The following is a 13,374-nucleotide window of genomic DNA, read 5'->3' on the forward strand; positions in this document are numbered from 1 at the left end:
CTCTTGGAAACACACGATTTCAATGGTGACCTCAGCTTCAACCCACAGCGCCAATTGTATGCAGATTGGCCAACAGCCCCCGAAAGGAAGACCCCTAACTTTTGGCTGCAGGAAAGGGCCAGCTAACCAGATGTGAGGCTGAAGGTTTGGAGGAGCTGGACAATGGTTAAACTCTACCTAGAGATTGGCCTGGGTACAGTCAGATGGGATATACATGCTCATAATTTTCTTCCCGTCCATGGGGAACTGAATAAAAGCTTGCCAGGACTTCTGCTTCTGCATATCTTCGCTCTCTTAAAATCGTTCCAGGGGTTTCTTGTAACACATGGCTTTGCTCAGCCTGTTTCTGCAAAATCTCAAGAGTGATCAGGAGATTGTGAGTGGCCCATTGCCGTGTTCTCCCCCAGGCACTGCTCTGGCCACAGAACTGGTGGATTTCCACTGTGCTGGGAGAAAGCAGCTGGGCAGGACCAGCTGTGGTCCAGGCCTAAAACTCACATGGTGCAAAGCTCAGGTTCTGGCTTAACTTTGTATTTGCAAATCTGGACAAGTAGCAAAAAGCTCTCCCCTCATCCTGAACTCCAGAGCGTTCAACTGTGGAAGGCACCACATGTCTTGGGCAGCTGAGGAGCCCAGAGAGAGAAAGAAGGGTTTTTCTTCCCACTCTGGCCAAACCAGCAGCCTTTCCACCTCTCCCTCTCCATGCCACCTTTCCAACTAATTGGAGCCATGTTTTCATGCCAAACTGGATGAAAAATGCAGCCAGTGAGGGCTGAGAGGTTGTTGAGAAGGTGAAAAATGAGGCTAGGAGAGGTCAGAGATGCAGTCAAAGAGATGGAGAGAAGTGGGAAGGGCAGTTTTGTGAGGTGTAAGAGAAGATTTGCTGACCCAAATCAAGGCAGTTCAGACGTGGTAGAGAAGCTGTGAAAGAAAAGTACAGCCTGCAATCACAGTGAGTGAAGGCAGGAAAAGTATTTGGCATAGGGGTATTCAAATTCAGCATGCCAAAGCAATGCAGGGAACATTTAATTTAGTTCTAATAGATAGGAAAGGCCATACCATTCATTTGTCACATCATTTCAGTACCTTCCTTATGAGAAGGCACAGTGGCATTTCTCTCACATGGAAGACTGTTTTTAGACAAATAAAATACACGAGGAGAGAGAGACACAAAATGAAAATTAGCCCATAATGCAAATATTGTCCCAAATTCATCCCTAGAGCACCTGCATTAACTTCAGTGGAACACTTCGGCAGAAGTTCATTCAGACCTGTATTTAGAAATGCACACCTGTGTAATGCTGGGCTTTTGAGTCAATAACTTCCCAACAAGCCTGCAATTGGAAAAAGAACTGCTTCTAGTTATAGACAGCAAACTAAAGCAGAAAACAAGCATTAATATCACAGATGACTTTGGGCAGAAGTCTTATAAAATGTGAAATTCTGTCCCCATTATTGCAGAGTGAAATAAAACTCCAGTAAGTAACATGAGGGAGAGTAATGTTTTGGGACCATGCCATCTCCTGGGCCTTCAGAATCAAACCTATGCAGTCTCCTGATTAAAATAACAGACTTCTGCAAACCTTCAGACCTTGGAAGAAGAAACCACTTCCATTCAGCCAGATTCTCAAGTGGTTGGATTTGCTAAGTGCGTAACATCTCACTACTTAACTTTTCAATCCAACATTCCTTGCTTTGTTCTACTCTGTACACCTACATAACGACTTTAGAAAGTGGAGATCTGGATTCAGAGTAGCAATAAAACCCCCAGCTTATTTATCCCACTGTGATGCAGGTGCCTCCTGTCCTGAAGCCACATGCAGAAGAGGGCAGGTAGACCCAGTTGCAGGTAACAGCCCTCCAGACACTTCTCATATTTCCCTCCAAGTGAGAGAGCACAAAGAACCAGGAATGGCTCCAGATGGGGAAGGGGCTACAGAAATAGTGAGAATGGTAAAAGCCTTGCTGCAGGGAGGTCTGTAGGAGGAGGTCCCGGAAGGTGTATCGCTGTTCTTTGGGTAATTTTGGAAGACACACCTCCAAAAGAGACCCAAGCTTAGGAGCCATAGACCATCCAAAATCTACAAAGCAAACTCTGGGGTGACCAAGTGCCCTCTCACTTTCAAGATAAGGATTTTAATGTTGTGTTGAAAAAAAAAAAAAAAGGAGTCTTCCCATCATGAAAGCTGTTGGAAGTGTATCCAAATGGAGAGTGAAGATTGCCGGTGAGACAATTTCTTGGTCTCCTACTTTTCTCCCAGCTTCTTCAAAGTCATTGCACTTCTGAGGAATAATCAATCTGAGGGTCTCCATCTTTGCCAACTGGATTTTTCTTTTTTAATCCTTGAGACATCCCCATTTCCAGTTTCCTCTCAGCAGCTCACATAGCAAGGGGCTCTGTTTATGAGAACACTGCTGTTGATATTAGACCTCATTACTCCAGAGTCTGAAGCTTTAAGGAAAAACACCCAGTATCACGAGACTTGAAATGAGAAAACGAGCTCATACCCAGGAGATGTCCAGCTGGGAGATTCCACTCTACAGATATCTCCAAATGGCTTGGGCTCCAATGTTGCATCTCCCAACATTTGGTAGTAACCTAATGGTCCCAATTTCCTTCCCTGGCACGGGAAGAGGAAGGTCCTTTGCACGTTCCTCCCAACCAAGCAACAACCAGGTTACATCATGACTTTGGTGGCCGAAGCTCCTCGCTTTCCTCCCTCCCCCACCCCAGGAACAATGGCTAACTGTTCTTTTTCCATCTATAAATTTGTCTGAGTTAACAGTTCCCAAGATCTGGCAGCAAGCTGGAGCTGGGAGTGAGCTGAGAGATAGGAGAGTGACAGTCTGAAATGAAACACAGAGCTGCTGGGCCTGCAGCCGTCAGACAGGAGCCTGGCTCCCTCCCTTAAAGATTAGCGAGACTCCTTCGCTGGAGCCCTCCGCATTCCCCAAAATCCTAGCAACAAAGTGCTGTCTCTCAGCCGCCAATGAATCATGTGAATTTAACCTTTCACCTGGCCACAAGGAGGTTAATACACCAAAATAGCCCTTTTTTTTTTTTTTCTTTCCCCATTTATTGCCCATAATGGCAGTGGGGAGCACAGTGGAAACCTCGCAGAGCTGCGAGGGCACTGGAAGAGGTTTGATATCCAACCTCTGCTTGCTGGCCTCTGCCAGGACCTGGCTGGCACCTCCAGCATCAGCCCACCAACTCAGCTCACATGGGCTGGAGTTTGTGCAGGGAAATAGTTTCCATTACACAATACAGAAGGTTTTTGCTTCTCGTTGCCTGGCCGGTACCTCGCTGTGCCCTCCGGCTTCCACCCCACAAAGTTTACAGGCACAAGAAATTGTATACACAAGGCGTCCCCCAGCATGCCCACGTGGCTGGATCCTGAGTCACTTGCTGCTCCCGCCCATGGCAAAACTCCTGAAGAACTTCCCAGGTGGGGTCAGACCCTCACCCCCCCGAGATACTGAGCCCCTTCTTTGGGTCTAGATATCTTCCTTGAGCTGGAATTCCTTGTCCTTTGGGCTTGAGGCAAAGTTGGAGCCCGCAGAGTCCCCTACATAAAATAAACATGGAGTTTAAACCACAGTTTGCCCATCTCCGAAAAAGATGTGGTTTCCCTCTCAGGGTACTCCCACCAGCAGGAGTTGCAGCCCCAGCCCGGCTCACTGGCCCTGCTGTCGTCAGCATGAGGATTTTCTGACTGCTCTGCATCTTGGAGCTTCTGTTAAATCAGCCTGGAAGGAAAATTAATTTTAAACAATTTGGACCAAAGTCTCAAAAGCAATGGTCACTTTTAGGAGGCCCATGCCAAATTACCCACCTGAGGGGGACACACACCACGGTATTTTGTACCTTCTTAACATTGAAGGAAAAGGGGTGATTTCTGTAGCCATTTTTGGCTGATGGGAGGCTGGAGGAATGGCTGAGACTGAAGCATCCCAGTAAAACATATCCTTAGGGGACAGCAAGAAACATCATCTTTACAGCACCTCTTTTATTTTCCAGGCCACTGAAATCCTTACGGACTAAGGAAGAAAACAAGATCTCAGACCAAAAGGGGGAAAAAATTTAAATACTTTCTCCGCACCTCTATCACAGCCCCTCTTCCTGAGAGCCACCACCACATGTATATAATAGGAGATAAATATTTTTTGGCAGAGCCTGATGTTTATTTAACTCTTTTGAGGGGATGCCCTCTGGTATCCCCTCACTTCTTCAGGCAGAACAACTCTTGTTTCCTGCCTAGTTGGGCTGGGGAAGCTCAGTCCTTGCCCACAGCCTGTTGTTGGATGGGGCCTCTCCCAGCCCTGGTTGTGTCCATCACTTCTCTCCAGCACTGCATAAAGAATCAGCCCAGCCTCGACCACAGGAAGTACCTGAGCCCAGGGACCAGCCCATCCTTTGGAGACTGGGTAGGAAGGGGCTGGGGGTAGGATGGTGGGACACTGGACCGGGGATATGTGGCCTAGGGAATGTGGACTGGGCAATGCAGACGAAGGGATGTGGACCAGGAGATACAAACCCCGCTGGTCCCCTCCCATCTATCTGCCCCATTCACAGCCCATCGGGCATGGCAAGCAGCCTCTGGGAACTTGCTGTACCCCCAGGCCGTTCGTTCTTCCTCTGGGAGCTGGGGGCAAAGACAGAGAGCAGCCCGATGCCGCCTGTCAGGGCTGAGGGACAAAGCACGCAGTGGGTTTCCCTTTGCATCGAGTGGCTCGGGACGGGGAGATCGAAGGGGGTCGGCTCGGTGCCGGCTGCTGGGCTGGCGACCCAGGGCAGAGCCCCGAGTTGGGCTCGATTCTAACGTTGCAACTCGCCCTCCCCGGCTCCCCCGAGGGCAAGGGGCTGCCAGACCACTCTGAGCCCCGGGGGAGGATGCTGCAGCCCGGGGGAAGCAGAGGAAGGAGAGGGGACGTATACAATTAATTGTCACCTCCCGACGCACCGAGGGGGAACGGTAACCGGCAGTTCCCTGCTCGGGGTGTGCCTTGTTTCCCTGCCCGCTGCAGCAGGAGTGGGAACGTTTCTGTCCTTCTGTCTCAACTCGTCTTTTTTTTTTTTTTTTCCCTTGATTTTTCCTTAGAGGGAGGGGGGAGCTAGAAGCCCCCTCGGGGACCGCGCAGGACGCTCCCACGCGTCCACCCCCGCGCAGGACTCACAAATCAGCCGGAGCGGGATTAGGGCCGAGGGGCCGGGGCGCCGGGCAGTCTGTCCCGGACCGGGGGAGCCTCACCTGGAGGGGTCAGGGCTCCCTCGGGGCCGTGTCGAGCCGCACCAGCCCCTCTGGGACTCAGCCAGAGCTGAGCTCTGCCTGGACGGTGGGGTGTGGGTGTGCGGGGAGCATTAGGAATAGGTCCCTTCCTAACCCCCTCAAAAGAAGTGGTCGTATCCCCTGGAAAAGCAGAACCGGGTCCGACTGAGCTCGTCAAACGGACTGTGAGCCCGACAAGGGATGTGCACCAGTGTTAAAGCCTCCGCCGAGTACCGTCAGGGTCTCACCGGACTCTCCCGGGAGACCTTCCCCCCTGTTCCCGCTCCTAACGGGGATGGAAAAGAGAGACTGGTGTTTCCGAGCATCATCCCTACCGGTGCTCCGTTACCATTTTTGTACCTAATCTGAGTGAGCTGGGCAGAGGTTTCCGGCTGCCACGTCGGGGGTGTCCTCTGCCCGGTGGGGTGAGGGCCAGGCAGCCCCGGCACAGTCAGAGGAGAAAACGGGTTGGTAAACTAGTTAAAAAAAAAAGTAAACCAAAAAAATCCAACCACTAGATGAGTCTGACCACAGACACACCGCGGGTCCACGGGCAGGTTTTCGTGCACGGTGGTTTCCTCCGGCATGAACGCGCTCACTGGGTAAAATGCCTCTGGATTAAGCAGCGCTTTGTTTCTTTCAACATTTTTATATTTATTCAAACGCCAGGAGCGATCGGAGCGGGCAGTTCTCAAGAACTAAAAAATTTAAAAATAAAAAAAAGTCCAACAGAATAAATCACAGTTAAGTAACACCTTGAAATTTTAAAGTCTGGAAACTCACGCGTCCCCAAGGCTTCACCCCTCTTTTAACAACGGAACCGAAACGAAAGAAGCCCCGGCGGTGGCTCAGCCACAGCCACTAAGAGATTGGGGCTGGTTTTCCTCAGGGACGGTTTTTTCCCGTGTCGCCGCGGGGCTGCAGCCTCCTCGGGTTATTTTCTTTTTCTATAGCTTTTCCACCTTTCTAACAAAAAAAAAAATTGTCCTTTTTTTTTAATTTATTTTTTTCACCCTTTTTGTTTTTGTTTGTGAGTTTTTGTTGTTTTGGGTTTGTTTTCTTCTTTTGCTCGGTGGGCACAAAGGATACCCTTCGAGCCATAAACGGCCGCTTTCGCGAGCAAATAAATACATCTCCAGCCAGTTGCCTTGCATTATTCCGAGGGAAATAGCTGGCATTCCTGCACCAGTTTATTTTGGAGCTGAAATTTCCCACCCTTCCCGCAGCGCTGGTCCCTGCGGAGCTGAGGCTGGACGGGCTCCCCTGGGCGTCGGACCCGCACCGGCGGGCAGCGCTGCCGGAGGGCTCCGGGGAACGATCAGGGCCCGATCCGTCGGCAGAGGCCTGCAGACGGGAAGGAGAGACACAGCGACTTGGCGAGAAGGCACGATAATTCTCCTGAACGCCCCGGGGACAAATCCCGGTAGCGATGAAATTATTATTTCCTCGCTGGCCGGTACCGGTGGAGAGTTAAAACGGCCGAATTACCCGGGCTAAGCGGTAATTCCCCTAAGATGGGACTAAGAGCCGCTTGCCCTCTGAAGTCCCTTCCCGGGCTCCCACCGACGGGGTCAGCGGGGAAAGGGATTTTGTCCCGGTCGCAAAGGCCAGAGCGGCTCGGCGGGGAGGGCTGCAGGGAGGAGGATCATCTCTGCTGCTCCCCACAGAGCAGAGCACCTGGAAGCGGGGCAGCCCGGGGCCCAGTGGCCCCGACGGGACGGTGAGGGACCGGAGGGCTGCTCTCCGAAGTGGCCCAGCCGCGTTGAGCCCCGGGCACGGCCGGAGTTAGCAGGTTGTGAGCGTCACCGCATCCTCGGAGGGGCCACGGGCCTGTTGAGAAAGTCAGAGGACTGAGAGCCCTCTTCCCCGTAAGACTAAGGTTTATGTCAAAGCAGAGCCGGAGCGCTCGCTAGAAACAGAAAACTTCCCGCCCTCATCCTCTGCTATCGAACCCCCACCGGGAAGTTTTCAGTGTGTTCCTCAACATCTCCCGGCGGTCTGGGGCGGGGGCGCATCGCTTCCAGACGGGGAGGTCGCAGTGAACCCCAGAAACACAGCGGGGCCCACAAAGGATGGAACAATCCCCGAACTCTCCTGGGGGCGGGCAGACATCTCCAGCCTTGCTGAGGGGGCCGGCCAGCGGGCCCGGGGCGGTGCGGGGCGCACCCGGGGGCCGCATCCTTCCCCTGCTACCCTCGGCGCCCGCCGCCTCGCGCCAGGGGGGAGCCGGCGGGCGCGTCCCCCCCGCCGGGAGCGGAGCCGACGGGACTTATCCCGTCCCCCCCTCCTGGCGGGAGGCGCCCAATCCCGGCCGGGACCGGGGCTGCCCCGCCGGCCGTCACGTGGGCCGGCCCGCACCGGGGCCGCCGTAAAGGGCCGCCGCCGCCGCCCCTGCCGCCACTTCCCCGCCGGGCGCAGCCAGGGACGCACCCACGGGAGACGAGAGGGAGAATACCGGGAGGGAGGGCAGGCTCGCTCTGCCAGGGGGTCCTACTGGTTTGTTTTTTAGTCCTCCCTCCTCCACCAACCTCATTTTTTTTTTTAAATTATTATTTTTATTTCCCTGGGATTTCCCTGGATGGTCTGAGCACAACTCCATGCCCCCCCGGCCATGCCCGGCTCCGCTCCCGGCCAGCTGCCATGTGAGTACCTGTGCGGGAGAAGCAGGCCGGGGGGCGGGATGCTCCTGTGGGGCTTGGCGGCTCGAGCCCTCTGCCCGCACGGAGAGGCCTGCCCGAGGGCTATTGCTCTTTTTATACAAGAAAGCGTCAACGCTGGTGTCTGGAGGACACCGGGGATGCTCCCGATCTTGGACGGCTGCCCAGGTCCTTCGGGACTCCAATCCTGCCCGGTCAGGACGTCCGAGGGGCCGCGCCGCGGGCGGCCTCCTCCCCGCCAGCAAGGCCCCGAGCCGCACTCCAGGCCCTGGGCTCCGAAAAAAAAAGACGGGAAGGGAAATACTTTTTTTTGGGAAAAAAAAAAAAATTAATTGTTAGAGGCTTTTCCGGCTCCTTGGAGGTGCCCAGGCGGGCGGCAGGGCCGGGGAAGGTGCCGGCGGGATCGGTGCCCATTCCGAGGAGGTTATTTCTCGCCATGGCTCAGAGGAAAGTTTAAAGGGGGAAAAAATTTCAGCCCTTGCTTGAGGCAGGGAAGAGGCGTTTGCGGCTCGGGAAGGGACATCGGGTTCCCGGTGTGTGCGGGGTCTCAGCCCGCTGCTCTCGGTTCTCCCTCCAGGTTCCTCTGAGTGAGCCCCTCGGCACCGCCGGGCCGCAGCCGGACGGGCCCTGAGCAGCCGCCGCCGCCGAGGACGGAACATGTATCAGGGTCTGGCCCTCGCCCCCAACCATGGCCAGTCGGCTTATTCCCACGAGTCCAGCAACTTCCTCCACTCGTCGGCCGGCTCGCCCGTCTACGTGCCCACCACCCGGGTGCCCTCCGTCCTCCAGACGCTGCCCTACCTGCAAGGCTGCGAACCGCACCAGAGCCACCTCGGCAACCCCGCGGGCTGGGGGCAGAGCAGCGGCGACGCCGCCGCGTTCAACGCCGGCAGCCCCCACCCGCCGTCGGGCTTCTCGTACTCGCACAGCCCACCGGGCAGCAGCCCCCCGGGCCGCGACGGCGCCTACCAGGGGCCCCTGCTGCTGGGCGGCGGGGGCCGGGAGCAGTACGGCAACGCCTTGGTGCGCTCCGTTAACGGGTCCTACTCCAGCCCCTACCCCGCCTACGTGACCCCCGAGATACCGCCTTCCTGGACGGCCGGACACTTTGAGAGCAGCGTGCTGCACAGCCTGCAGACGAGGCAGGCGGCCCTACCCGGCCGCAGGTCCACCTTTGGTAGGTCACCGCCGCCCCTCACCGACGTGTCGGGTTGCCGAGTCGTTGCCCGGTCTCGGCGCCGGGTGGGAGCCATCACCATCCCCATCCCGTTCCCATCCCCATCCCTATCCCTCTGGCGTGTCGGTGGCCCGGCCGAGGGCTGAGTTGCCCCGCTGGCATCCCTGATAGCAGAGGAGGAGATGATTTTATCCAGGGATGGAGAGATGGTCCGGGAACGGGATGTGTGCAGCTGACCCTGGGTAGAGATGGGATGGAGGGGGGGGTGTGACAAAAAGGGCAAAGACCACGTTTCAAAGCAGAGCAATTCCCTCGGAGGACAGGGGAGCAGAGGCCGTTCAACCCCTTCTCCCCCACCCCACCACGACCCCCGCGGTATCTCCTTCCCACAATATCGACTTTGTGCCTGTGCTTCAATACTTACCCTTGTGTTTAAATTAGCGGGGCAGATTTATAGCTCCCTCCCTTTTAAGTAATTTATTGTGGTAAATTAGTTTATATTCGAACAGACTCTCGGTCTCCTTATTCACCTTCGCCCAAACAGGTCGGCAGCTGCATCCCTTTGCGACCTTTGGGGAGACACCGAAACGCGCTCAGGCGTTGAACAATAAACCTCACTTCAATTCCTTTGCATCCACACCAAGAGTCCTTTCAAACCAAGCTCTGAGCAAATAAAGTTTTGGGCTGGATTTAACAGGACTCCTCGTGGTCAGGGTTTATAACCCCGGGGGCACTTCACCAGCCTCCTCCGGTTGTGGTTTGTAAAGTCCTTTAGAAGCCACTTCAAAATCTCAGTCGCGTTATCATTTTTACTGGGGTGAACCGAATTATCTTATCTTCACCCCAAGAACAAAGTTAGAGCAGGGGAGCAGCCCCCTCCCCACCGGGATGTCTCACCGGCTCGGCTTTTCCTCCCACGGCAAAGGTGCTGGGCAGCGGTTTCTTCCCAGGACTTTCTCTTTGTCTGGGAAAATCCGTTGCGCTGGGCGAGAAGGGATCGTCCTGCTGGAGATGATGCCTCAGAAATCTTTTCTGCTCTTTGAATTCGGTGCTTCAGGATCCGGGAGAGCGGCCGCCATCCGTTTATTTTTGCTCTTGAATAGTGTAAACTGCTCTTAAGTAGTCCAAACTATTCTTTTATTTATTTATTTTTATCGTAATGAATTACTGCAATAATTTCTTTTTTTTACTTTTCTTTTTACATTTCATTTTTATTTTCCGTGTTTGAAATATTTTTTCCAGTCTTGTTCTTTTTCCTTTTTCTTTCCTTTGGATCATAATTATTATGATAGACGATTTATTTAAAAAAAAAAAAAAAAAGGTAAAAGCTTCTTTTTCTTCGGAAGAAAATAGCAGTTCAGACAGAGGAGGGTTTAAAAAAAATTTTGAAAAAAAAAAAAGAAAAAAAAAGAAAGAAGGAAAAGCAGTAGGAGGAAAGAGAGCGACTGACCATTGAGAGGTCTCCCGGTTTCGATGCAAGCTACCCGTTTGCCGCGGGGAAGGGACGGACCGGGGACGGTGTTTGGAGCGGTCCCACGGCTCCTTCTGGGGACTTTTTTCATTCTTTTTTTTTGTTTTTTTTTCGGGAAGAAAAAAAGTGAGGAAGAGTCTCGCTAGCAGGAGTTGGGGTCGCGGGCGGCCGGTGATGCTCTCCCGGGGAGCCCCGGGCGCCCCGCGGTTGCCAGCCCGGCATCGCTCCATGGGCAGTCCCGATCCTTCCCCGGCCGGCTTTGTGGCTTTCTTGATACAAACCAGGAAAACCATCCCATTTTCCCCCCTCTCTCATTTATTTTTGCATCTCGGGATAATGTCTCATTCTCCCGCTGGCAGAGTCCCGGGCCCCTTCCCACCCCAGGGAGAACCCAGCCGTGTTCAGCTCTTTGGGGTCTTTCGGGGAAGGGATGGGGGAATGTGTTGTCGTTGAGCAAAATATCAGAAGATTAAAATGTGGAAGGAATAAGGGGGTTTGGTGCACACTTGGCAGGCTGGAGAGAAACTCTCCCCGGACCGGGTTTGTCCCCAGTACTGGGGCATAGGAGGATTGGAGACTGTCTCCCGCAGGGTCCTCCTGTGTGGTGGGGGTGACTTCCCATCCTTACGCCGTGCTTGTCTCTCCCAGAGTACCTCGAAGAGTTCCCCGGGGATGGCCGGGAATGCGTGAACTGCGGAGCCATGTCCACACCACTCTGGAGGAAGGATGGCACCGGGCACTACCTGTGCAACGCCTGCGGGCTCTACCACAAAATGAACGGCATCAACCGGCCGCTCAAGCCGCAGAAGAGGCTGGTAAGAGGGGGAAACCCGCCGGGATCCACCCGGGGGTGGCTGGGGAGGCAGAGAGCGGGGGACTGACTCGGTGCCAGCACTGTTGGGGATCTCTGTTAGGGTCTGTTCGAATCTCGGTACTCCCACGAATCAGTTGCCATCAGCACTGGCAGGAGACCCTTGTTGTGGTGCAAATCCAGCTGAGGTCAGTGGGAATGGGATGAAATCAGATGGATTGCTGCCCTGCCACGACTGGTGGGCAGGGGAGACAGGGCCACAGGGACTTGAAGGGGTTCTTGGCCTGCTCAGAGGGTCTGCACCAGAGCCAAGCAGGGACAGTCAGCCCTGCCACTGGCTGGGACTCTGTGGGCTTCCCCTGGGTCCATTCCTGCAGTGGGTACATTGCTTTTTATTCTATAATTACTATCATTATTATTTCCTAGTTCTTCCTGCAGACACATGCAGCCTAGGCAGGGTAGTTGCACAGGAGGCAGGGCTGGTCCTGAGCTGGCCCAGCAGGTTTGCGGCTGCTTGCAGTGGGAGCAGGATGGGGCCCAGTTCCCCGCCCACCTAAGGGGAAAACTGGGGGTTTAGCAGTTCCCAGTTTCCCTGCAGGTTAAAGCATTAATTCCCCCCCTCCCCCAAATGTAATACTGGGCTTCCTCCAATTGGGATCCCATGGAGAGAGAGGAAAGGCGCCTCCTTTTTTTTTTCTGTGCAGTCGCTTTGGGATGTTTAAATTTGGTGGTAACAGTTTTGGTTTTAGAGGCTGTCATCAGAAGCCGTCTTTAAAAACAGGATGTTTGTTGGAGCTGTGCTGGGGAACAGCTGGGAGCTTCTTGAGCTTTCACTCAGGGTGTATTCCTGCAGTTATTTTTTCTAATTGCAAAACAAATTGTTAGTAATAACCCAACAGAGACAAGTTCCTGTGCAAGAAAACAATTAAGAAAAAGAAAGCTGAGATTGAGCAAGATGCTTCATTCTGATTCCGATCCCAGAAATGCAGATCTGGATTTGCAAAATGAAATGGGTAGTAGCTCCACAGAAAATCCCCCTGTTCTGTTCATCACATCAAAATCAAGGCATTTCTGTGAAATATTTAGCTTTGTACAACAGGATTTGCCTGTCTCTCCAAAACTCTCTAACGTGATGACATTAAATCTGCTGTGCCGCAAATCTCAGCGTTGGGCTGCTGATTTCTTCAGAGCGGACACAATCCGTGCACAGAAGGAGGTGCAAACCAGTTTAAATTCAACTCTGCAGTTTGGACTTGCATTCAGAATTGTCACTGGATGAATTTCCAGGACTCTTTTGAACAGCTTTTCCCCGAGGAAACCGGCGAGGTCTCCCTGCTCTTCAGCATTTCATTTTGGCTCATGGGAAAGGAGGCAGCCGTGCGTTGCCTGCACCCTGTCCGAGCCCCATCCGTGGCACCCATGAGTGCTTTTCGGCACAATTTTTTTCAGCAAACATTCCAACGCAGTTTTCTGCGTTCCAACAAAGTTTTCTGGTGGAAAACATTCGTTCGCAGAACTAAGACTGTTTTCCCAGGGAGGAGCAAATCTAGCTGGGAATTATCAAAGTACTTTCAACTGTTTTTATTATTATTTTGTCAATCAGTACAATAAAGCTAAGGCTCAAATTAAAGGGTTGATTCTTGCCCAGGGAAAGTGCTTTCCTACAATTGAAATACTTGAGGGGATTCATTTTATGGGTTAGAAAAGGGGCTGCAATTTTGACTTTCCATCCTGTCTTTGGAATGAAACATTTCAAAATCTTGGGTTTCCCCAAGGGTTTGAAACGTCATGTTGCAGCAAGTTCTGCCCCACTGGAAGAAGAGGGATGTATTGGTGGTGGACAAGAGGGTGCCAGGTGAACTCTGCAAACCCACCAGAGAGGGAGCGACCTGCACCCCTGTGGCTCAGGGTGTTTATTCTCCCAAACAATTTCCATAGCAGGGGATGGATGTCTTCCCTGCTCCACTCACACAGACTGGGTGGGAGTA

The 13,374-nt window shown here is 53.4% G+C and overlaps 1 protein-coding gene across 2 annotated transcripts in view; it reads left to right on the top strand.

Moving 5' to 3' along the window:
* The first annotated feature begins 7,658 nt into the window (after window positions 1-7,658).
* The window catches only part of GATA5 (GATA binding protein 5), a 12,974-nt gene continuing 7,258 nt past the window's right edge, over window positions 7,659-13,374 (top strand). Inside the window, exons 1-3 of one of the 2 annotated variants that reach the window (XM_027881652.1) lie at window positions 7,659-7,912; window positions 8,505-9,104; window positions 11,224-11,390. In XM_027881652.1, the coding sequence (XP_027737453.1) occupies window positions 8,585-9,104; window positions 11,224-11,390 (687 nt within the window). In that variant the 5' untranslated portion in view covers window positions 7,659-7,912; window positions 8,505-8,584. Of the gene's footprint in view, window positions 7,913-8,311; window positions 9,105-11,223; window positions 11,391-13,374 lie in introns of those variants that run through there. The other variant, XM_027881653.1, reaches the window with a different exon arrangement.

Source organism: Empidonax traillii, unplaced genomic scaffold, assembly GCF_003031625.1.
Source record: "Empidonax traillii isolate 1590-97213 ecotype Southwest subspecies unplaced genomic scaffold, ASM303162v1 scaffold91:size2966241, whole genome shotgun sequence".
In the NCBI taxonomy this organism is placed as follows: Eukaryota; Metazoa; Chordata; class Aves; order Passeriformes; family Tyrannidae; genus Empidonax; species Empidonax traillii.